General features: G+C 40.6%; 1 protein-coding gene across 1 annotated transcript in view; it reads left to right on the top strand.

Moving 5' to 3' along the window:
* The first annotated feature begins 1,279 nt into the window (after positions 1–1,279).
* Positions 1,280–23,893, top strand: part of LARP4B (La ribonucleoprotein 4B) — a 51,802-nt gene continuing 29,188 nt past the window's right edge. Inside the window, exons 1-2 of the mRNA XM_069859322.1 lie at positions 1,280–1,662; positions 19,558–19,692. Of these exons, the coding sequence (XP_069715423.1) occupies positions 19,612–19,692 (81 nt within the window). The 5' untranslated portion in view covers positions 1,280–1,662; positions 19,558–19,611. The remainder of the gene's footprint in view (positions 1,663–19,557; positions 19,693–23,893) is intronic.

Genomic DNA, 23,893 nt, shown 5'->3' with positions numbered 1-23,893 from the left:
TTAAAGAACTAGTCTAGTGTTGTTTGATTTTTGTGCACTAACAACCTTATTGTTCATGCGCATTGTTTCTTCTCTCTCCAGACTCCTGAGTTTGAGCTGTACAATAAATAGTAGTTTCTATTACCACAAAGCATCCACTGACAGTTTACATTTTTCTTATATCTGGGCACACATTCCTCAGCTGCCAGCACACCAAGAAAATACATCAAATCTCTTTGATCTCAGTAGCGTGCCAGGCAGGGTACAGGCAATTACCGGCAGCTGGTCATGAGGTGATGTAGTTTTTGCCACATTTGCTGTAGATGGTAAGCTAAGGACTGGGAGCAGTCCTGGAAGAGGATTCTTTCTAGCATTTTTTTTAATTCCTGAAATCACATTTTCCATTTGCCTAATTAAGTGTAATTTAAAAAAAATCATGATCTAAGTAACTTTCAGCGCTATTTGACAACACTTGTTTGTTCTTTGGTCAAACAAAAGAACTCTTCTATTTCCTGGATTTCACCAGTTTTAGATAACTGACAGCATACTCTATTCCCCAGCTTGGTAAACCGAGGCTGTGAAGAATTCTACTGAGAACGGTCTCCAGGCTTTCACGACCCACACGAAGCAGAAGGCTCTTTCATGAAACACTCCTCTCCTACAATCCTCCCGTTTACGTTGATCGCTCCTTTTGAAGCCACAACTGCTCAGCCTTACTCCGCAGAAGCCGCTATGTTAAGAGCCAGAATATTCTGTGGCAGGGTCTGTCGTTTCGAACGGGGAACTGGATCAGGAGGCGACAACACGCCCCCTTGTCACCGCAGGAGCCTCAAAGCCCTCCTAGCCTCGCAGCCCTCGGGGAGCCGCGGCCTGCCCGACCCCGCCGCCGCCCCGGGGCTGCCGAGACCACGTCTGCCCTTTCCCCGCGTGCGAGGGGAACCCCGCCCAGGCCCCTGAAGAACGTCTCGCAAGGCTCTCGGGGGAGGGCGGGCTGGCCGCGGGGACCGGGCGGCGGAGGGCCAGGAGAGGCCTCCGGGAGAGACCGAGGGGGCTGAGGTTCCCGCGACGATCGCCCGGCGCGGGGGGCGCGGCTACGGGCCCGGCGAGGGGACAAAACGCCTCGGGCGCGCGGGCGGCTCCTTCCCGCCGCCGCGCGCTCCTTCGGCGCGGGTGACGTCGGGTGCGTCACGTGCCGCTGGGCGTCACGGCGCGCGCGGGACCCGCGGCGCCCAATCGGCGGGCAGCGGTGCCGGCCGAGCGCGCCTCTCCGCGGGCCAATCCCTTCCGCCGGCGGGGGAGGGACTTCCGCCGGGAGCCGGAAGCGGGTCTCTCATGCGAGCGGGTGGCTGAGCCTCGGGTCGGAGACGTTTCGGGCCCCGCAGCCGCCGCCGCCTGCTCCTCCTCCGCGCCCCCCTCCCCCCCCTCCCCTCCCCGCTGTGCTGCCGCCGCCTGCTCCTCCTCCCCCCGCCCCGCTCTCCGCTCTCCTCCTCCTGGCATCCGGCGGCGGCGAGGCCCCGGCGGCGGCGGCGGCGGCGCAGCAGCGAGAGGCCCCGGCGGTAGCGGGCGGCGCGGCAGGAGCGAGCGGCGCCGGCGGAGCGACTCCCACCCCTCCCCACACCCCGTTCCCGGCCGTGTTCTCGCCGCCGAGGCCCGGCCCGAGGGCGCAGCGGCTGTTGGTGACAGGTGAGTGTGAGGCGCCTTCCGAGGCCCGCTCTCTCCCGCCGGCGGGGCCTGCCCGGGCCGCCCCCCTTCCCCCCCTACTTCCCCGCCGCCATCTCCCGGTGCGGGGCGCGGGGGAGGGCTGAGCTGGAGCGGGGAGAGGCGCCCCGCCGTTCCCCGCCCGCCTCGCACCGGGGAGGCGGCCGGAGCCGCCATCTTCCCACCCGAGGCGGTTCCCGGGGGAACGGGAGGAGGGGGAGGAGGGATCCCCGCTCGGGGCCGGGGTGGCGGCGGGGGCAGGGCGAGCGGCGGGGCCGCTCCCGCACTGCGGGCCCCTCGCGGGGGAGCCGATCGCGCCCAGGTAGCGGGCCGGCCGAGCGCGCTCGGGGGGAAGGAACGCGGGGAAAGCAGCCGCCGCGCAGACGGTGATTTGCCCCCAGGAGTTTGTTGTCGCTGGCTGCTTCGGCCAAGTTGTTTTCACTCTCGGTTTCAGTGTGCGACGATGCTCAAAATTACTACGTAGCTTTGTCCGCAGTTTAAACAGACGTGTACTTGCTTAGCAATGTCGTACAAGATTCCTGTGTGGCAGATAAGTGTAATTATTTTTATTCTGCAGGTAAGGGAATTGAAGCGAAGTGGTTAAGACTTGCCCTTGGCCACAGAGAGCAAGCTGGTTTCAAAACCACTGTTTAAATATGAGTCACAGTTGGGGTAAAACCATGGGAATTCTGGCTTCCGATCCTGTGTCTTCTCTCTGGCCTACCTATGTTGGCCTTTGAATCCTTAGTAAAATTAGAGTAGGAGTCTTAAGTGCTGCCTCGGGATGGCCATTGAACATCTTTACCCTCTCATGTGGTTGGAGTTTTGTGTCACACTTATCTGGTTTTTAGGGACTGGGTAGATTTTCAAAGGTCAAGGCACGTTGCGTTCTTTTTTTAAACTTGCTGGGATTTCATAACTCCAAGGTTTTGAGTCTGATCTGGTAACTGTTTTTATCAGTTGAACTTTCACTCATTTCCAGCTGACTTGTAAGCGTTTCTTCAGGTTAATTCTTGAGATATGGAGCTAATCAGCTTAATCGCTCTGACTGTCAAAACGTCATTAGTATTTACTATGTTTTATTAATATTTTTTGTGCAAAGTGAAGGAGGAGGAAACTTGGGGGAGGCCTCATAAAGCGTACACAGAAAGCAGTACCTATCTTATATATAATGACTATAGGAAACTACTCAATATCTACCTACGTTGCTATTTATATGTGCATATTATTTATATGGAAGCCAAAATTATTCTTAGTTTGTCTTACATTTTGTGTGTGTATGAAATCCTTATTAAAACCAAAATAAAAGATTTGCATGAGTTCATAGAGAACATTTGACCTCTTGGATATTCCTAAGTAGGTGATTGTATATTTTCATAGCATATGATCAGGTCCTCAAGTGCATGCAATGTTCTGGTTTAGATTGAATTGTTTCCCTTGTAATTCTTTCTGGTTTGGGTTGGTTTTGGTTTTTTTTTTTCAAGTATTTACGCACTTGTATTTATGCCTTGGGGCATAAAAGTGTCAGTCCAAGTGTGTTCTGCCTTGGCTGCTTTTTATGGCTTGCTGTAATGTAAATATGCACCTGGAAAGCTATGGATGACTGATATGTACATATTTCTGTTGTTCAGATATGTGGCTGGGACTTACATGCTTCACTACAGAGTAAGATGGAAGATCTCACAGCCGCCTCTAGTTCTGAGGCTTTGGGATTTGGACTTGGGGTGGGGTGTATGTTTTTGAGAGATGTGATAACCATGTAGGTAGTTCCTGGCTGTGATATTTTACTTGATTAGAGTGAAATTAACTACTTGGTTTGTTTTACTGAAATGCAAAATAAATACAGTTAGGTTTGTCTAATCTACTTGCTCTGTGGAGATCTGTTGCTATGTCTATTAAGTCTTGTATCTGGCAGTGGCTTTGGCATTAAATCTGTTGTTGAGCTTAATTGGCATGGTAATATAAACTCTTTGTTAAATATTTATTACATTACCTCACAAAATGCACACGCTAGACACAGAAAAGCCATGTTTCTGACCACATTGTGTGATGAATCTAAAGTGACAGCTGAAAGGTAGCAAGGAAGGAGGTATAAAGAAGAAAATAATTGGGTGTAGATGTACTTCATCAGTTTAATTTTTTTAAAGTAGATGGCTTTTTGGCCCTTCTGCACTATTAATGTTTAATTCCACCGTGCCTTTATATATTCATCAGGCATTCACATTCTTGCAAATTGACAGATAAGGTATGCAAATAAACATATAAAGCACTCATCGTCTTGTGTGTGTTTTTTGGAAAGAGCATGTTTGGTCAAGGGTGGCACCTTATCGGTCTTGAAGAACATTCTTGTCTTAGAGATGCTCTGTGAAGGAAGATGACTGTAGAGGTCCTGAACAAATGCAGTATCAAGAAGGGTATTGCTGTCATGGATTAAAAAGCAAGAGACTAGATGAAGAGGGCAAAGGAAGAGTTTCAAGTCTGGAGAATATCAAGCTTTGGGAGTATGATTTTTGTGTGTGTTTGTACATACACATGTGAGGAACTCTTATATGAAATAAGATGTAAAAAAAATGTGGTTTATGTCGTCTTTTGTTCCTTTAAGCATTTACTAATTACATTTTTGGACTAGTTAGTGTAACTCTTAGAAATAACTGTTGAAAATAGTCTTCAGCTACATGTATTCATGTATGAGATCAGTGATACTAAGCTAACATGAGTATAGCTGGTCTCTTATATTGGGCACACTTCTTACACAGGTAAGAGTCAGAAAGGAAGGATGTTACGACATCAGACGTTGTAAGGAAGAAAATGAAGCCCTCCCCCTGCAGTTTTGTAAGAGGCAACAGTATGTGGACAGCTGTGTAGAAGGTGAGAGTAGAAGCTACTCTTGTAGTAAAGGCCCCAGAAAAGTATTGAATGATGTTGTTCCCAAAGCAAGGCATAAGTGTGCTGTATCTAATACTGTCATTTTAGCCCATATAAAACAAGATCTAGACAAGTAGGTTTCATCACATAAGCCAGCCTTTAAATTAGGGAGGAGAATGTAATGTAAAACTTAAACTTTGAAATAATGCTAGTTTTATGTGATACTTCAAAAAAGAAAAGATGCAAGCACACCTTTCCCTCCCTGAACTAGTAATTTGCTTTGTCAAAGGTACCAGTAGAAAATCTTATAAACACAGTTCTTAGCTAGTGCTTTGTGGAAGTTTTGTTTTCTTTTTCTGTGTTTTAACTATGTGCAAATTTCAAAGCAAGCTAATGTGTCGTATGAGTGAAATGTGAAAGAAGGTCTCTCATATTCTTTGAGTATGAAACACAGTGATATTTCACCTGGTCAGTAAAAATAATCTGGTGCTGAAAATACTGGATAATTGAAGACCCATTGCTTTTCCAATGATCTGTTTCTTTCCCTTTTTCTGGATATGCTGGCTTTGACTGACTTATAATAAAAAAAAATCTAAACCCAGTAAGTTTGAGGAACTTGTTAGCAGCAGGAGACCAGAAGTCGATCTCTGTAGCACCCATTCATTTAAAGTGATCTAGCTGCATTCTACAAAGTAGTGCAAGAGAGAAAGATATTCCATTAATCATAGCTGATTTCTTACATTTTGGTGGTCTGACAGAGCTAAGATTTATTATCCATTTTCTCATTGTTCTTTCGCGTTTGTGTGTTCTGTGTCTGTGCTGCTGTTATGCACCCTTTCTAAAAGGGGCGTGTTTCCCCTTGTATTAGGAAGCAGGTGCTGTGAAGTAATACCTGCGGAAAACAGAGGTGCTTTGGAGTTCTTAAATTAGGTGTGACAGTATTAAAGTATAATTGTGCGATTAGGAAAGCCATGACAGCGTTTGTTCTGTGATGTGTGCTGCTGCAGGTATTTTGTGTCTGGCTATGTGTTTCAGGAACAGCAATTAACTCCAAAATTGGAAGTCTGACAGGAGTTCCTAATATGTGGCTAGCTACTTGGCCTAGAACATTGCAGGGAATTGGGGAAATGCTGTTTTGATGCCCTGATGAATCACCAATTTCTTTGAGCCTTAATCTTTTCGAACGCTCATTTACCATGGAGGGCTGGGCTATGCATATTCTGGATCCTGTCAGTCCAGCTCCTTAATGGGTAGTTGAATGATGTAATACAAAAGGAATCATTCGTTCATAAGCTGAACGGATTGCCGCCTCTGCACTTCCAGCAGCTCTGTTGTTATTCGCATAAGGCTGTTGGCACGTAAGGAGCTGGTGTCCCTGAGAGTATGTCCTACAGTGAAGGTTTATTCTGGATTGCCCTTATGGCCGTCTAGAGTTCATAAAGCTCTTGAGTTCAGCGTATGTGCATGTAAGGTAGTATTAGTTATACACAACTTTTGAGTTCTGACTGTTGCACATACAGATGTATAGAAACAGTTATCTATAGACATCTATCTGGCATGGTAGTTTGTGATGGGTTAGACCTAGAATTGCTTTATCTGTTAGTGACTCCTTCCTAAAATGCCTGTATCACTTTCAGCATTGAACTTGGCAAACCATGGCGATACAGACTTTGGAAATTGCACCTTCAGATGCTATCAGGAGTTTACATGGGACATGTTCAGGAATACACTGTGTTTCAAGTGTAGCAGTAGAACATAGAGTTGTATCTAAAGCTTGTGCTGGGCCTTTTGCAAGTCTAAATACTGTATAATTTAATTTTGCCTTGAACAAGTTTTCTTGAACAAGTATCAGAACAGTGTTTTCCCTTTGCTTAGATTCTTTCTCCCTCAACTTCATAGTGGCCCTTCACTCCTGCTTCTGGAAATAAGCAACAATGATGATAATTAGTACAGTATTGATGGTATTCATGAGGCAGATATTCATCTGTCTTGGTAATGGAAAACAGACTTCAAAAAAAATTGTAGATTCCTGTCGTTCCATTAAAGCGTTGCTCTGTATTTCTCAGCAGACCTAATATTCTGCAATCTATTTTCAGATATCTTATAATCATAGGATGCCAATGATCTGACAGGGAATCTTGAGAAACAAAATATTAGTTAAATAGTAATTATGTTGAGCAAAAAAACATTTAACCATTTGGTAAGTATCACTTGTTGGAAACAATGAAATACTGGAGAACCTTTACACCGAAGTCTCTTGGCAGCTTTATGGTTTTGTTTGCAGGCAGTGCTAGTATCCATAAACATATGTTTACAGGTTGTGATGCTGTGGTGGGTTGCCCCACAGCAGTCTGACTCTGACTGTTGGTCAAACAAGGAACTGATGAATCAACAGGCCAATGTCCAAAGTAGCTTGCTTTTTCATACCCTGGCATTGAAGGTTTAGGCTCAAACTCTTTGATGTATCCTACTAGTTTCTGATTCTTGTTCTAGAAATTAGAAAAACAGCAGAAGTAAAAAATGCATCAAGACGTGGTTACTTTAAGTGCTGAGGGCCAAAGCTTATGGAAGTAGCTACCTGTATGTGCAGAATTTGCAGTCTTATCTTGCAGTTTCGTTCCCGTTCTATGTTGTTACTGCAGGACAGATGGGGGCAGAAAATGGTCAACATGTTGCTGTTTAAAGTAGCAAGGCAAACAATTTGGGCAAAACATCATTGCCTGCCCTGGCATGTCTCCAAGAGCTTGAATTTGTGTCCCTGTTCCTGTTTAAAGCTTGTTGTCCAATTCTTTATAGTAGATGTCTAGAAGACTTGTATTATAAGAGATGTGTATTATTAAGAAGGGAGGGAAGTACTTTTTTTTTTTTCTGAACAGGTTTCAACTTTGCTTATCTATTTTATGATTATAATTCTCTGTTTTTTAATTCATGTTGTGTGTTTTAACTGCCTGGATTCAAGGAATTTTGACTTGCAATGAAGAATTATTGTCCTTAATTCTGAGCTGAAGTGTCGTACCAGTCCATCCTTTACGAGTGAGTCAAAAACCTGAATTACCAGTAGTTTTGATTACAGTGATACTCTGAAAAGGTGGGGTGCTCTAACTGTGAACAAATGTATACCCAGTAAGCGATAGTCTTTCCTGCAGTGTTTTTAAAAGTAAGCCAGAGTTGCTTTTGATTTCGGTGAAGCTTGTAATGGAGGACGGTGGCTTTTTTCTAAAGAGGAAGTGATACTAGAATGACTGGATTATTTGGGTTAAACTCTATTTTTGGCAAAGAGGTTAATGAAATAATCATTGGCAAAAATGTTAGCTGCCTTATTACCCAGTCTTAAAGTTAAATGACACTTTTTGTCTAAGTAGTTTCATTTTACTTCAAATTTGGTGTTTAACATGTTTCAAAAATTAAAGTAATAGTTTAGGAAAATGAATGCCTTTCAAGTAAAACAAAAAAACCCCTAAATCCCAAAGCCTTAGGCAACCTCATCCAGATCAACTGTTTATTAAAAATCTTTGCCTAGTCAAAGACTATTGTATATATTCACATTGGAAGAAAACTTGTCATTGTACCTTTTTATCAATGGAATTATCAACATCTTACTGGGTTCTGTATATGCCTCTCACCTAGACTTTACATAGCTGTGGACCCTTTTATCTGTCTCTTCTGAGACCTGTTCTGACTGAAGATGTGTTCTGGCAGCACTGGGACAGTTGTCCCATTAGTCTGCGCATCAAATCTTTTCAGGAATTCCAGTTCTACATGGATTTGAATTTGAGATCTTTGGTGTAGGATTTCTGTTTCCATGAATTTGACATTTGTGTGGTCTGCAAGTGTAATTGTTCATGAAGAACTTAAGAAATCGGCTTTTAAGCAGTGTGTGTATTTTAAAGAATAATTCAAAGCACTAAAAACCTTGTGTCCTGTAAGTTCCTAATGCAATTTTTGACCTCTTCTTAAGTGCAGCATGAGTTGCAAACTTGAAAAAATTGAATCCAAATAATAGCAATATTCTAAGATAAGCCTATTAAGACCTGTTAAAGAACATCAGACTTCTAACCTCACCCTTGGAACTCTGCCCTAAATATTAACCTTATACCTTCAAGTGATATTTGTAGTCTTGTCTTTCATCATAAACTAATGTATCTTCTGCTAACATCTGAATTTTTTCTGAAGAAGTCGCTGTCCGTGAAGTCCTGCCCAGCAGAGTTGCATTAGTTTTCTTTACTTTTGCCAACTGTACTTCCTAGAGTCACAGGCAGCATTGTGAATGTGTGTTGGCCCTTCTCTGGTTAGCAATGTAGGGAAGTATGAGGGAAGTGTAAAAATCGTATTGGTAAGCTAGGAGGAGGAACACTCAGTAACTGAAACAAGGAAGTTCGTTGTTCCCAGAATTGGTAAACTGACACTCTTCATGCACAACGTTTTACTTGTTCCCTCTAAGCAAGTGCTAAAGCTGCTGGTACTTTGTCATGCGTTGTATCTTTTGAAAGCCTAGTATTTCTTTGAAGAATTTAGGATGGCCAAATACAGTCAGTAGCTGCATCCTACCTTTAAAATTTTCAAGCAGCTAGTAAAACATTGTAGAACTTGCAGTTGTTTTCTGGAATAAACAGAGTTTATAAAATGACAGGTCCACTTACTGCAAGACTGTCAGACTAAGATGCTGCTGAGTCCGACAGCCAGCAAGGTTCAGTGTCTTTACTAGTTCACGCTCCAAGTCAGGGATCTGTTTCAGTCTTGGAGTGAAAACTGCCTCTCATGATGAAGTGCAACAGACTTTGTAAACTTCACTGCTCTGTGTGAGCTCTTAGCATACTTAATTGTTGCTTCCTTCAACAGTGGAATAGGATGATTAATATCTCTGACTTCTCATCAACAGATCCTTTAAAGTAAAGCAACCCCCAAAAAGTGGTTGGGAGCAAGCCAGTTACATTGCGGGGGTGGGGGAGGGAAACAAGGAAAAAAAATTATGCAAGTTATTATCCTTGCATAATAATTCCTCATGTGTGCATGAGTTCATAGAAGATATGATGCAAGGAGACAGGCTTAGTATCCAGATTGCCAAGGTAAGCTCGCCTGTTGGAAACAAGATGTGTGTCAAAATTAAGACCTGCAGTTTATATCAGAAAGTATCTGATAAGTCTTTCATGTGTCTTTCTCCAATAGCCATGTTAATCTCTTTAAATGGTGTCTCAGTTGGCTATGGGAAGGCGTAATATAGGCTGTAGATATGTGGTAGTTTTGGAAAAGTTTCCTTTATTTTAAAAGTTTTAGAGTAAGTTACTGTCTTCTAAAAATGCCTGTTTAAAAATAGTACAGAAGCAAACAATATTTTGTGAAATCCCTAGTCATTAGTGCTAACAGGAGGTCTCAGCTCCTGCCCTATCTACTGCAAGGCAAGCTTTAATTTTCTTTCTGTTGAATATACTCTTTCTACTAAATTGCCTTGGTTGTCTGCTTTCTGTGTGTACAGAGGTGTTGTGCAGTTCTCATGTGACCTCAGTGCAGGCAAAGCAGCATGGATAATAACTGATGAATTAGATGAGATTTTGCATTTGATTGTGCTAAACTTCAGGAACAGATTTTTGTGATGCTTTCCTAGTGTTTGCGTTAAGTGAAAAAAAAAATCCCACAAACGATTTCTACATCAGTGAACAGTACATGACATTAAATATTGGTATGACATTAAAAGCCTGAAATAGTCTCTCAGCTGGTTTCGTAGGCATAAAGGTATCTGCAGTTATTAAGAAGCTTCCAGAGAAAAATGCAGTTAGCCTATCAAAGATCTGACTAAGGCATCTGGAGTTAATGTTAGTGTGTAGGTAAACAATATTAGCAGTTAAAATTATGTATATTAGTAGAAAATACCAACACTTTTATTTGTATTACCTCAGCTATGACTTGTATTTGCAGATCAGAATCCTACTGCACTGGACACTGTGCAAGCACAGGCTGTTGCCTCATAGCTTAGTCAGGAATGGCAGGTGAATGCAGGTGGACAGGAGCATTACAAGAAATGAATGTGAGCAGTGGGTTAGTATAATAGATGATGCCCGTGCTCTGAAAACCTTACCACTTCTTAAAATATATTAAATAAAAATCTTGTGGAAGGAGGGAGCTTCCATCACATTCTAGAGTTTCTGTTAACCCATCTTAGGCACAGACCTGGGCTTTTTTATGCTTGGCTGGTTTTGGAAGGTTATGTATAAAGTTAGCCTTCCTGTGTGGTTAAGCTCATTTCACAAGCAGATTCTCTATTATACTTGGAAGCAGAGGCAAATGTGAAATGCTCTGTGATATGTGGGGTCTGGAATTCTGAGCTTGTCCTTCTGTAGGTACTCTGAACCACTGTTGCCCTATGTTCAGGCTTAATTAGTCTTCTGTTTTTTCAGTGCAGGAGAGCAGTGATTTGCATTGACCTGTTCTTTCACTTTTTAATTCAGCACTGCCATTCTGCTGGGAGTTGTCCTGTGAAGTCCTCTAGGTATGTTTTGTTGGGGTTTTTTTTTCTCCTTTCTTTTGCAGTAGGAACTACTGGTGATATTATGTAGGCAGAATGTGTGGACTTGACCAGTTTTCACTTGAAACCGCAGTACTTGCTTTTCAGGACTCTACTGCTGCTGGTTTCCTGGAGAACAGGAAGGAAGGATTAATGGCATCAGTTGTTCAGCTTGGATCCTATCTCCTCTACTGCTCTTCTGATGATCTCAAAAGTGAAGTGTGTGTTCAGGCAACTACTGCGTAGTTCTCTATTTAAGTGTATGTAGAAAAGGGAGGTGGTTCAAGTTTATTCCAATTCTGTTCTTATTGGTTCTATTTTCTGTCCTGGAAAAAGACGTTTTCAGAAATCCAGGGCTAGGAGGCAGGGAGGGGATCAACTGCTTGTGAACCTGACTCAGGGCAAATGGTGGAGTATTTTAGTGGAGAATCATCATCCTTTGAGCTACTTGCCTAATGTGCTTGAGTGGCAAATTCCTGATGTCCTTCCTGATAAAGACCTTATTCCTCTAGTATGAGCTATTTTCTGCTTTTTGCTGGCCTTGGTGATCCATGTAGAATTTGTGGTACTCTGTTCAACTAGATAAAACAACTTCTCAAAAGGGGATAGGGTTGTGGAGAATTATGATCATAGGTGCTTTGTTATTAAGGCAGCATCCCACTTTTCATTTCAGACCTGGCATGGCTTGGCTGAGGTGCTGACAGCTTTAACTCTGCTCAGATAATGCACAAGTGGGAGAGAGTTTACTTATTAACAGTTTGGTACTTTTAAAAATCAATCTGATAAAAGAATATCTTATCTCATAGTTACAATAGAAATTAAATATGCATTTTTCTGGATAACCTGCAGGGTGTGTGCTGTTAGTCCACTTAAGGTGAGGAAAACAAACTTGTGGCTTTCTGATGGACGTGCTACATGAAGCAAGCCCTCTAATGAGTTGGGTTTCTTAATTTTATGTGCTTTCAGCCTGCAGTTAGAGTGCTGCTTCAGATTTGAAAACTGAGAACAAACTGTAAGCAACCTGAAAGCTGCACATGACACAATCACACTTGTCTTCAAGGCACTTGATACTCTTATCAGGCACAAAAATTTCTTCCCAGTAGGTTATTCCTGTCTTGCTAGGCACTCTCAGCAGTTTTAAATGGTAAGAGTTTTTTACATTAAACATCAAGTGCATTGCATTCCTGAGGAGCATGTGATCCCCAGGCTTATTAATCAGTTTCCTGAATGATGTTTGAGTGTGCATCAGATAATACCTGCGTGTAAAACTTACCTTCTTGGTGTGCAAGAGGACAGCAAAAATTCTGTCAAAATAATGAAAATAATGCCTTTTATTTTAAGCATATGTATTTAAAATACAATGCATAAAAGACTAGACATAAAAAAAGATTATTTGTTGATGGAGTCATCCTGTTATCTTCTCTGTACTGTTAAGATCTTCCTCACTGTTTTTTGAGATTAAGTAAGTGAATAAAGCTATAACTTTACACTTGTCTCATTTTTCTTGCTCTTAAAGATTTTCATATACTTCTGTATAGAGTACTTATCACTTACAACTATCAGGTGTCTTTGGTGTTTTATCACCTTTGTCTGGTAACTTATTGCTTGATGTCTCTTGGACAACTAATTACTGTAATGATCTGAATTTCTGAACTTGTGGAGTAATCAGTTCTGCTGTGTGGTGGCATTGCATGGGACTGTGTGTGAGTCAGAATGCTCAGTAAATTATGAATTGCTTGTGAAGCCTATTGCAGAAATGTTTCACAGACCTTTAAGGAAATGGAGCATTCCCCTTTAAACAGCGACATTTACTGTTTCGCTTGAACTCTCAGACTACATTTAAAGAGACAATTAATAGAATTGCAGAACAGTTTTGGAGTATCTCATCCTTCAGAAGTTTTTCAAAAAACTTGAAGGAGATGCAGCAGCAGCAGCTCTAAAGCATTTGAGCTGGTATTTTCTGTGGCAGTGTTAAACCTACAGCATCAAGGTTTAGGTGGTCTGACATAGTGCAGAAGAATTGGATAGCACCTAGTTGCCATGTGGGTTTTAAAATACCTTGCTCTTGCTGAGTTTCACGTAGCGAGTTCACCCCTCACACTTGAGTCCACGTTTCTCTTCAGGAACCTAATGTTGCGTTGTTCTGGGTGCTGCCTGGGGAGTGCCTGGGCAGAAGCAGTTTTCTGGTAAGGAAGGGAATTCAAAACAAATCGGATGGTGCTTCTCTTGTTTTCTTTTGAAATCTTAACTTTCCAGACACTGTTCTGGATGCATCTACATTCTGTAACTTTCATCTGGCAGACTTTGATAAATGCCTGGGTCACACTAAGCTCCATAGGAGAAATTTTCAGCTTCTCCCCCAGCTGCTTAACTAATCAGCAGTTCAACTAGTTCAGAGCCCTGTGATGATTTTTAAAATAGTGTTCAATATTTAACTTCTGTAGACATGTGCAGTGACTAAACATTTGTCATATGTACGTTTTAATTGGTAATGTGTAATAGAGTTTGTTACTGACATAAGCACAGTGATGATTGCAGAGATGCCACTGTCAAATGTGCTTTTTGTGGTGGTTAGACTTTTTTCATTCACAGTTGTTTTGTCCACTGTGGTAATGTAAGCACTTCAATGTATTTTCTTTTAAATAATGCAGTCCTTTGAAATGTAGATTGCTTGTCACATCTGCTCTGTAAAGAAAATGATTTCCTGCTTTGAAAGGAAAGATGGAAACCTCTGAGTTGTCACAGGCTTCCTATGTTAGAATGGTACCGCTTTATAGGGTTATTCATCTACAGAATGGTAACATGTGCCCCATGCAGTGGGGTGATGGTTCAATTCTTACATTAACAGCTAAAGTCTTTCTTTGAAAGTCTTTTGAAACAGGCAGCTGATTAAAATTGCAGGCCTCTGTGTCACAGCTCATAATACAGAGGAGTAGGGAAACTTGCAAGCTTTCAGGATTAGGATTTATCAGTTTTTCTTGATGGCCCTGTATAAACTTACCTATTCTGTGTATAAGTGAGCAGCTTTACCTGGCCTGATAAGATGATGAACTCCTGACATGTTGCATGTGCCTTGGGTGTTCAAAACACTTGTGAGACTAATAAACAAAAGTAAGCTTTGTTTAAATAGGAGTTAATGTATTCAATTAGTAGCATAGTTTTGGAAGAGGCATCTGTTATTTCTCATCAACTTTGTGATGTATTCAGCAGGTGCTGAAACTATTCTCAAAGCTCAAGTCAGTGGTAGCTCTGATGATTTCTGCTGTGTTCTTGTGATTCTTGTGGATGCATAAGGCTGTGAAAGGTAGTGAGGAAGTATGTTGTCTCCGACAGTAGAAAGTTTCTGGCCTGTAACTGGAAGCTTGTTATGAGGTTTAATTGAAGTAATAGTCCTCTGTTTTGAAAACATTTTAGACTTTCTCATGTTACTGGAATTGTATTTCTCTATTAGCCTTGTGAAACATTCCTCTTAATCTGTGTTTAGGATTTCTAAAATGTTTGCTAGGAAGAGTTCTTTACAAAGCCAAACTCAAATCTATTTTTGTTTGTGCTTGCTGGAAAAGCAGTGAAAAGATCTTTTATTCTAGTGAGCTTTTTTGGTTTATGGTGTTGCTGTTTGCACTGTGAAAGTTAGTTGTCAGCACTTGCATTTGTAAATCTCTTTTTAAGGGCTGATTACCCTGGGCTGAAAGTTGGCAGGCAAGATCTCTGCCCTAGAGCATTGTTTAGGGTTTGCATGTTTTTAAATAACAGATCTGACTGGTTTGATTGAGAGAATGCATGCTGCTACTCTCGTAACTCTAGACAGCAAAACAGACTGCATAAAAGCACGCTTTGAATATGAATTAGAAAAATTAGAGACTATATCTAATGAAAACAGAGATGGGAGGTTTGGGGGCTACACTCGAAGGAGGTTTGGGGGTTGGCAGGACAGTGGTTTTCTGTTGGCTGTACAATTGAGTGTACATCTGTTCCAAGTTGTTTGCAAGGTTGTTTGCAAGGTTGTGGTGTGTGTGGATAAAGTGTATGTGTAAATATCTTCAGAGAGTTCAGCATTAATTCTGATAGTACTATAAGACACCTAAACCTGAACTAAATGCAGTATAAAGGTCAGCCTGCTGTTGGCGCCGTAATAATACACGTGCCTTTTGGATGAGAGGAGTCCCAGCTCTGCTTGTCTTGGCATCAAGACAGAAATAATCATGTGGTTTTGAGTACTTATCTGTATAGTCATCCCGTGACCCATTGCTGGTTTGCATCTGGTATCTTCTGACATGATGGAATTCTTACAACAGGATGCATTTGAAAGTATTTGCCAGTAAAGAACTTGTCTTGTCAACTTAAACTTAGGAAAAAAAAACCAACCAAAAAACAAAACCCAAACAAACAAACAAAAAAACCCCAAAAAACTAAAACCCACCACCAAACCCCACAACTTTTTGTTTATGAAGGTGGTCATGGTTCTTTCAGAAAAAAACAGCAGGCTGGAGTGCATGCTACCTGTGTTGCTTGGCCAGGTGGTCTCATCCTGAGAATAGTTTTGTATGTCCTCAGATGAACCACTGCTGACCAGGGTGCCTGCAGGGACAGATCTGTACAAGTAAAGAGCTACTGCTCCCATTGTCCTTGGTCTAATGAGAAAACAACTGTATTAAGGCACTGTTCACCTTCCTGTTGCCACTATGAACTTGGCAGAGTCAACAGTGTGTTGTAGTTTTGGAAACAGTAAGGATTTAATGGCTGAATGTTGTGCAGTTTATAAAGAAACATGGTTTTACCTGTGTTTTAAACTTCTGAGTGATAAGTGTCTTGCCTGGTTATATGCCAAGTTTGGACTGCTTTCGATAAGCTTTGAAATCCATGCAGTTTCTCTTGCGTTAGGTAGTTCTGGAATTAAGTGTTTGCATGTCTTGAGAGTAGCTTTGCTCTTTACATAGTGTATGAAGTTGTTGAGCTGGACTGATTATTCTGTGGTGATCAAATGCAAAGCCAGAAAGAAAAATAGATTTCCTATACACATTTACAGAATTAAATCTACATAATATTACAATTTTATGGTTACATACTTACAAATCCACTTATAAATGAAGGCTACTTCTAGACATTGCAACTAGACGTAATTTTTGGAAGAAAGATCTTTTTTGTGTGTGTGTGTGTAACTGCGTATTACAGACCAGACATATTATTTAAAAGCTTCTTTAAGAGAGTATGTGCCTCTAAAGACTTTTCTGGGGTTTTTTTTTTAAGTAATTTGGATGAAAAAAATGGCAGTCTACTACTGACAGGTCAATGTTGCTGCCTCTAGCAGGAGGCATAGGTGTTGCTGTCTGTCCCAAAGAGGTCTGCCAACTTGCCTTTTCCTGGAATGGCTCTTACTTGCAGCAGTTTGTATTTATGCTTATCAATCAGCAATTCAGTTTATCTTTTAAAGTGATAAGCAAGTTAACTTTTCAATAGGGTGATATTCGTTGCTGCATTAAAATACCACATTTAACTTGTTTACTAATTTGACTATTAAACTAGCAGCAAAAGAGGATAAGCTGCCTCCAAACTATACATCCTTATCTTTAGTTTCTGTCCTAACCACATATTGATTGTGGTTCCTCTAAATATGCTTGTGTATGAAGATACATGTCAATACTGATAAAAAACATGCTAAAACATCCCGTGAAGAGCCTTAAACGTTTTGTGGTCATCATTGTTTCATTCCCTGAAGTAACATTTGGCATAATGGTCATGGAAGCCTGCTGTCATACAGGTTTTATGCTTAAAGATGCTTGTAAGTGGCAGCTCTGCAGTGGAAAAGTTGATGGCACTGACTTTCCAGTCAACAACACATTAAGCACATTAAGTTGTTTTGAAGTATATCATAACCAATGGGATTGTGTGGCAGAGCACTCAGCATCCTGGGGTCTCGTAGCAGTGGGACGTTCTGAGTGAAGAAAATTCCGAAGGAAACTCAGTCTTTCAGTATGGCTTTTCAATTTGCAGAAAGGCAATAGCTAATCAACGCTTCAAGCATGGAACTTGGAAGGCAGATTGAATATCCTCTTTAAACAGATGATAGTAGTATCTCGCTTGTTTTAGAGCCACTTTGATACTTGATGGTCAAAATGCAACTTGAATATATGGGTTTGGCCTTGGAGTTATTAAAAATAATGTATTCACAAAGTGAGTGGATGTAGTGGGATGCATATCACAACAAATCTGTGTAACTAATGAGTATGGTTATTAGTCGGAGTAATCTAAACAAAGTTACCTAGAGCTTCAGTGTAGACCTAGCCTGTGATAAGTGTCTTGTGTAATTCCATCTAAAGGACTTCTGAGAAGCAGTAGAATAATGTCCTACTCTAATTGCTCGTGGCTCGCCCAAGAAATTTGAAATTGCAGTATGCACGTTACAGTCGTGTGTTATCTATCAAGTTGGCTAACAACTTGTCTACCCTCAGCCAAAATTCATGACTTAGTCGAATATTTTGTCCTTGATGGCCAGTCAGAAAAGGACATGTGTATAGTGGAACTCATGTTTGATCTTGGCTGGTTTCCATCTACGGTGCATAGATTTACAAAGTTTTGGTGCTAACATACCAGAGCATCGAAGGGTTTGCAGCATGAGTAGGGACAGACTGATCTAGGAATCCATGAGAATGCATGAGATAAGCAGGCAACATAAAGGGATGCAAAGTAGTACCTTGGCATTGATTTAGGGATCAAATGTTGAGTTGATAACATCACTGCTGACTGAAACATATTTGTCTTTCTGTAAAGTAGACTTTAGCTTGTGAATCTGGACTAATATGCATGCTGAAGGCTAGCAGGAACAGCAGTAGCGAATATATACAGCGAACATGGAATGTGCAAGTAGTCTTGTGCTTTTTAAAAAAATACTAATCCAAAACAATTTTAATAGAAGCATTCTCCAAGAAACTTAGGCACCTCCTGCAAAATTAATGTGCACACAGCTTTCCATGCGTGGGTTCGAGCAACATAGTCTAGCTATTTAAAACTTTTGCAAAATTGCTTTCATCCCAAGTATGATTTTTGGTTCCAGACTTTCTGCCATATAGCCTCTGTGTGTGTTCATGTGTGCGTAACACTGAGGGGCAGTATAATTTTATTTCTTTTTGTATATGGGTGTTTTGTCTCTGTCAGTTCTTCCTTAATTAAATAGGCAGGCTGTTAGGAAAAAAAAAACCTGCTGGGAATATAACAGTGACACAGTGCATGTGTTTCTTTGAAAAATATGTTTTTCATGCTTACTGTACGTCAATAGCATGAAGTCATAAGCAACTGCATAAGCTGGATATTCTGTCCTGTCAAGGATGTCAGTATATTTGTTTCTTCAAATATATGTGCAAAAAAAAAAAATCTTCATTTCTGCAAAATTCCACAATACAGATGCTTGAATTGCTTCATGGATGAATGCTGTCAAATTTTTGCAGGTTTTGGAATGTATCCAGTCAGCTGTATGAAAGGATTGCTTTTGTCCATTTCAAAATATAGCGTAGAGGAGATGCCATGGAAGCTATAGTGCCATAGGCTGAAAGAGGTACTTTTTAACTCCACTCTTCTGGAGTCAAGATATCCTAAGAGGAGCTTATGCTACTAAAGAATGGAGTCATACCATCACCTTCCATGTGCTGCAAATCTATAATTTTTTGTTCTGGGGTTTTTTTGGGTTATTTTAAGGGGATAAGAGTATCACTGTGAAGTTTGTTGTCACTAGCTTGAAGGCAATAAATTTCTCTCATGGATTGTTACAGATGGAGTACTGCAATTTCTGAGTGAATAAGTAACTCAAAGCATATTGCAACTTGCTCGTAGACCTTATAGAAAAGAAAAATTGGAAAAACTCTGATTTTACATCCCAATATTTACTTCCTGAGACTTTCCTTTAAATGAGCTTTTCCTGTTTTTAAAGGCCAGGTGTTTTTTTAAAACAACAATATTAAACAATAGCATCAAATTCCAAAGCAAAGTTGCTGTCAGTGTTTCAACTCTACTCAGCCTTCTACTTGTCTAATCAAATAACATTTAAAGATGGTGGAGTAGAACAACTCGTTAGGCGTTACTAATCAAGAAGCATGTTACAACAGTTCTGCTAGATTTGCAAAGATTGAGTGACTGTCAGAGTAGTTGTAGAAGACAAAGGTTAGGTTTTGAGTAAATGTTTCTTAAGTCTGCAGGGTGGTGTGAAGAAGTCGTAGTGTGAAAATGGATGGATAATTAAAGTGAGAATCCAGTGTAACTTTCCCAGTGGTATTTCCCTGCCTGGTGCTGTGGCAAGTGTTCATCTGCACTCCTGAGGCAGTCAGTGAGTGGGAGCTGAGTGCATCTGCAAGGATCCATCCTTGCCTTCTGCTGTAGCACTTTCCCTGAACTTGTGATCCTAACTGCATTGCATGGAAGTTCTTTGGACTTTTGGTCTGAATTGGCATGGCACTGCTGGAATGGCTGAGAGTTCTCAGGAGTTACAACAACCACTTACAGAATCTTTTGTCTTCCCATTTCCGCAGCTTACAAAGGTGACCAGTAAAGTTCTCTCTGAGCAGCCAAAAAGCAGACAGCTCATGACTTCTGATCAGGACACTAAAGTTGTGGCTGAACCGCAGGTGCAGCAAGTACAAGAAGTTAAAGACAGTTCTCATCTTGTAAGTATTATAATTACATATTCTCCTTATATGTTGCGTGAAACATTTTTTTCCCTATGTCTTAATCAAAATTGTGTCTCAGAATGAACATTTTAGAAGACAGCTGGCTGGTAGCATTGCAACATAAAATGCTACAACAGAGCTGTTGGAGGTGGCTAATTCTCCATACAGAGTAGAAGCCTCAACATAACTTTTCTTCAGCCCTACAAGGTATTTGAATAAAATAAAAATTGCAACTGTTTGCCCTCATTTCAGGTACAGGGCTTTTTGGACTGTGCAGGAATTGTATTATCAGTCTTGAATTTGGTTCTAGCTCACACATTTAACGTGTGATGGCAATGCAGGAAGTGCACTTGGCGTGTATCTATAATTGAAAAAAGCACCAACCCATACAAATAGGAAATTGCATTCTGTAACAGGAATTTTGCTCAGTCATTTCTGCCAAATGGCACGTGGTGCTGCTTCTGTGCTCCTATGCAGGATCCAGTCAATTTCTTTATGGGATATTTTTGGCAGGTCATAACAGCAGATAGCACTAGGTGTGTATGTTGTAGTAAATGTTACATATGTCTTCAAGATGGTGGAATACTTGATTTGTGTGAATACTTGATGTGCTGAATAGTTCTACACACCTGTAGATGACTTTCTAATGCTAATGCTTAGTTGCTGTAATGTGCAAAATGTGTGTTTCAACTCTTAACTGTCTGTTTAACCTTGATATATTGGAGAGAAAGTTAATTAATCGATCAGCTGTTTCCAGCAACATGCAGTAGTGATGCTGCACTGTGCCTTGTAATGTTGCTCTTTCCCTTTTTATGCTGCTGAGTATGATATCAGGTATGGCCTGGAAATACAGGATAATAACTGTTTCTTCAGGGCTAGGTACATTTGCTTATCTTTTTATAGAAAAAGGGTACATGAAGCTAGATGTCAGAAGGCTTTCTGGACTGTTAACTTGTGTTATTTTAACTTTAAAGGTAAACAATATTTTAAAGCTTAGGTCTGTAAGACTACAAGACCCTTATTCCTTGATAAGGGATAGGTACATGTAGAAATGAAAGTAGATGGGGAGGTTTACTGCTGTTAATAAGCATGCTGGCTTCTTGCCTTCTGTGTAGGCGTGTGCAGGACATAGGACTGAAATACTTAGTTAAAAATATTTCATTAAAGTTATAATAATGCTGCTATTGAGGAGTTTCATTTCACGGAGAGGGAAAACCTGTTTAGGTTTTGAGTGTAGATGAGAAGTATAGCAGAGCCAAAATATATGTGTAAAGGAGGGAAAAAAACCAAACTAAATAAAACCCTCTCCCAAGATGAGCTGGTCTTTGAAATGGCAGAGCACAAACTGTGTGCATGGGCTTTTCAAGTCAGGTGATGGTGTATAGCTTAGCCAGGAGATTTTAAAGACTCACTGAGTGTTGGATGTTAAACAACCAACCTCAGGTGATGTAAAGTAACAAGCGTGGCATGTTTTGTGTCAGTTTGTTGCTGGTTTTTAATGGTGATCCCATGACAAACAGTATTGAGAAATGCAACTTAATGAATGTTCATTATAGATGCTTTAAAATAGACATTTTCCCTGGAACTCTCAGATAAAACCAAAGGAATGAGTACAAAATGTGCCATCGCACATAAGGAGAAACTGGAATAAGTTTCTGCTTGCCTGAATGGCTTCACCCATTTTCTCCCCATCAGCTGATAGCAACGGTGCTTGTTAAGGCATAGGAAAAGTGGACTTTGCCCTGGTTCATCTCTTAAAGGCACTTAGTTCCTCTCTAGAAAACACATAGTTGTAATAGTAATGGTTAAATCAGGGAGGGGAAAATCTTGCTATTTGTTTAGCTGATGAGGGAGTTTTCTGAGTAGTTGTAAACTTTGCAAGTATTCCTGTGACTTTATGCTGATGTTAAACTTAATTGTTTGCTGGTGGCATTCCTTAAAAAAAACTATGCTAAGTAACTCCCTCCTCCTTTCCCTGTACTTGGTTCCAAGGAATGCTAAAGGAAGGAGTGACTTGGCATAGTTTGAAGTCTGGATCCTAGCATGTTGAATAACTTTGTCCCACAGGAGAATTAAAAAAAATGCAGCAGATGGCAGCAATGATGCATCAGACTTCCTTCCCTTAAGAACAATGTATCTGCAGGCAGTTTGAGGCCTCACATATTGGATAAGCTGCGGGGGGCAGGGTAGTCCACCTCTTTTCTTACTTTGCAATTTCAAAGCATGCTTGCTGAGGAGGGAGTGTGTTCCCTAGCCAATTCAGCAGTCTTTTCTATGGTCAGAGGATTAGCGGTGAATAGGAGGTTTCCTCTGAAAGTTAGTCACTATGGTTCTTTCACATATAGAGATCTGAGTCTGCCTGTGGCACTTCAGTTTATATGGCATTCAGATATATGGCAACCTATGTTTAATAATTTAAAGTACGTTATTTTTGTGGCTCATTTGTCCTATGAGCAGAATACTGTTCTGGGGAGAAAAACGTACAATGGCACCTATATTTGCAGCTTTGCACTTTTTTGTGTAACAGTATCTATAAAGAGAAGCTGGATAAGAAATGATTCAAAACATTCGAATACATTTGAAAAGCTTCAGAGAAGAGAATAGAAGCATTTCATGCTGTATAAGGAAGAGATTCGTCTCTAGTCTGTTTTATGCTGCTGAATGTCAACTCTACTACTACTGCTGAGGGAGCACTTTGTAGTGACTGCAGTGCAGACTGAAGTGAAACATTAGAATTTCTAGAGTGCTGCTGCACTTGCTGAATGCTACCTTGTAATCACAAGTTATTATCATAAGACTGTGAACAGTTTGGGATAGCAAGAGCATTTTTTAATTTTCTTGTCTATGTGATTTTAATTCAGCCTGTTATGCTTACTGTCGCTCAGTGCATCATCTTTTTTTTCCTCAGTCTTCAGGTAACAACAGGAAACAAAGTTTGCTTCTCTTTTGGTTCATTAAACAAATGTGAACTTGGTTTACTAAATAGAAATGAATGAGTAAAAGAGGAGCTGATGCTTGATTTATTTCTATGTTGATAGTGGGGTTTCTGTCAGAAGTAAAGTAAGTGAAGGAAATGGAAAGGAAAAAGTGATTGTGAGCTTCTCTGGTAAAGATTAATTTATTTTTTTCTTGGAATTTTGGAAACAAAGCAGAAATCTTGCAGTGTGGTGGTGACAGGGACCATATAGACAGCGCAGATAGGACTGAATCGTGTCTTGATCTTTTGTAGGCTACATGACTCGCTACGAAAGAAGCTGTAAAATAAGTCTTAATGACAATCATGCAGGAAAAAAAGAAGTGATGATAATAAAATATTAGAGCATGGGTCTCTGTTAAGCAGCCTTTACCCTACAAATGTAGTTTACAGTAGAAAGTAAAATAGATCTCTTACTAGTTAGTTGAAAAGCAACTGCTTTAATTAGCCATAGTACCCCTACGTTTCATGATTGAGAAATTGCCAGGTTAAGGTACAACTCTAGATCAAGTACGTCTTGATTAAACTTGCCGTATGGTGCACAACCAATTAAAAAGAGCACTCGATTCAATGTACAGCTGGAAGAACATTTGAAGTAGAGTTCAAGGGTGTGCTTTGTCTTACTTTCTTCTGTTTTCAGTATCTATTAAGTAACAGAGCAGAGTGATGCTGTGATACTACAGTCTGCAACCTCTCTGAAGGGTGATGTGCACATTGGAAGTAATAGCAGTGGATTTGAGGAGATCTAAGTGATGTAAGGCAAATAACTGCTGTTTAGAACAGATTCAACTTTATTTGGCTTTTATTTTTGAAGAAACAGAACCACTTCTTTTAGCAAGTGAAGGGACTTAGAGTAGTAGAAGTCTTCCAGTTTGCATAAAGGTGGGTTTTCCTGTCATAGTGTAAGAAAGAATTCATTTTATGTATAACAAAGAAGTTATACCGGGGACAGGCTTAGGGAAGAAGTAGCATTTAGTCAAAGTACGTTTAAATTCATCTGAGGTTGGGTTTTTTGTAAAAGAAAACAAAATTTTTTTGGATGTTAAGTATAATTAATCCTGCCACAACACCACAAGATGGCTAAATGATAGTGAGACCACTTCCAGTGCTGTAAGTTAGTGAGGGATTATGTATTCTTTTCTTTCATACAGATAAAGAATAAAAAAAAGGCTTGGAACAGAATTAGCTTCTGATAACGTACAACGACTGTTCAATGGAATACAT

This window comes from Phaenicophaeus curvirostris, chromosome 6 (assembly GCF_032191515.1).
Source record: "Phaenicophaeus curvirostris isolate KB17595 chromosome 6, BPBGC_Pcur_1.0, whole genome shotgun sequence".
In the NCBI taxonomy this organism is placed as follows: domain Eukaryota; kingdom Metazoa; phylum Chordata; class Aves; order Cuculiformes; family Cuculidae; genus Phaenicophaeus; species Phaenicophaeus curvirostris.
The sequence above is the reverse complement of the archived record's forward strand: the minus strand, read 5'-3'. Positions and strand labels throughout refer to the sequence as shown.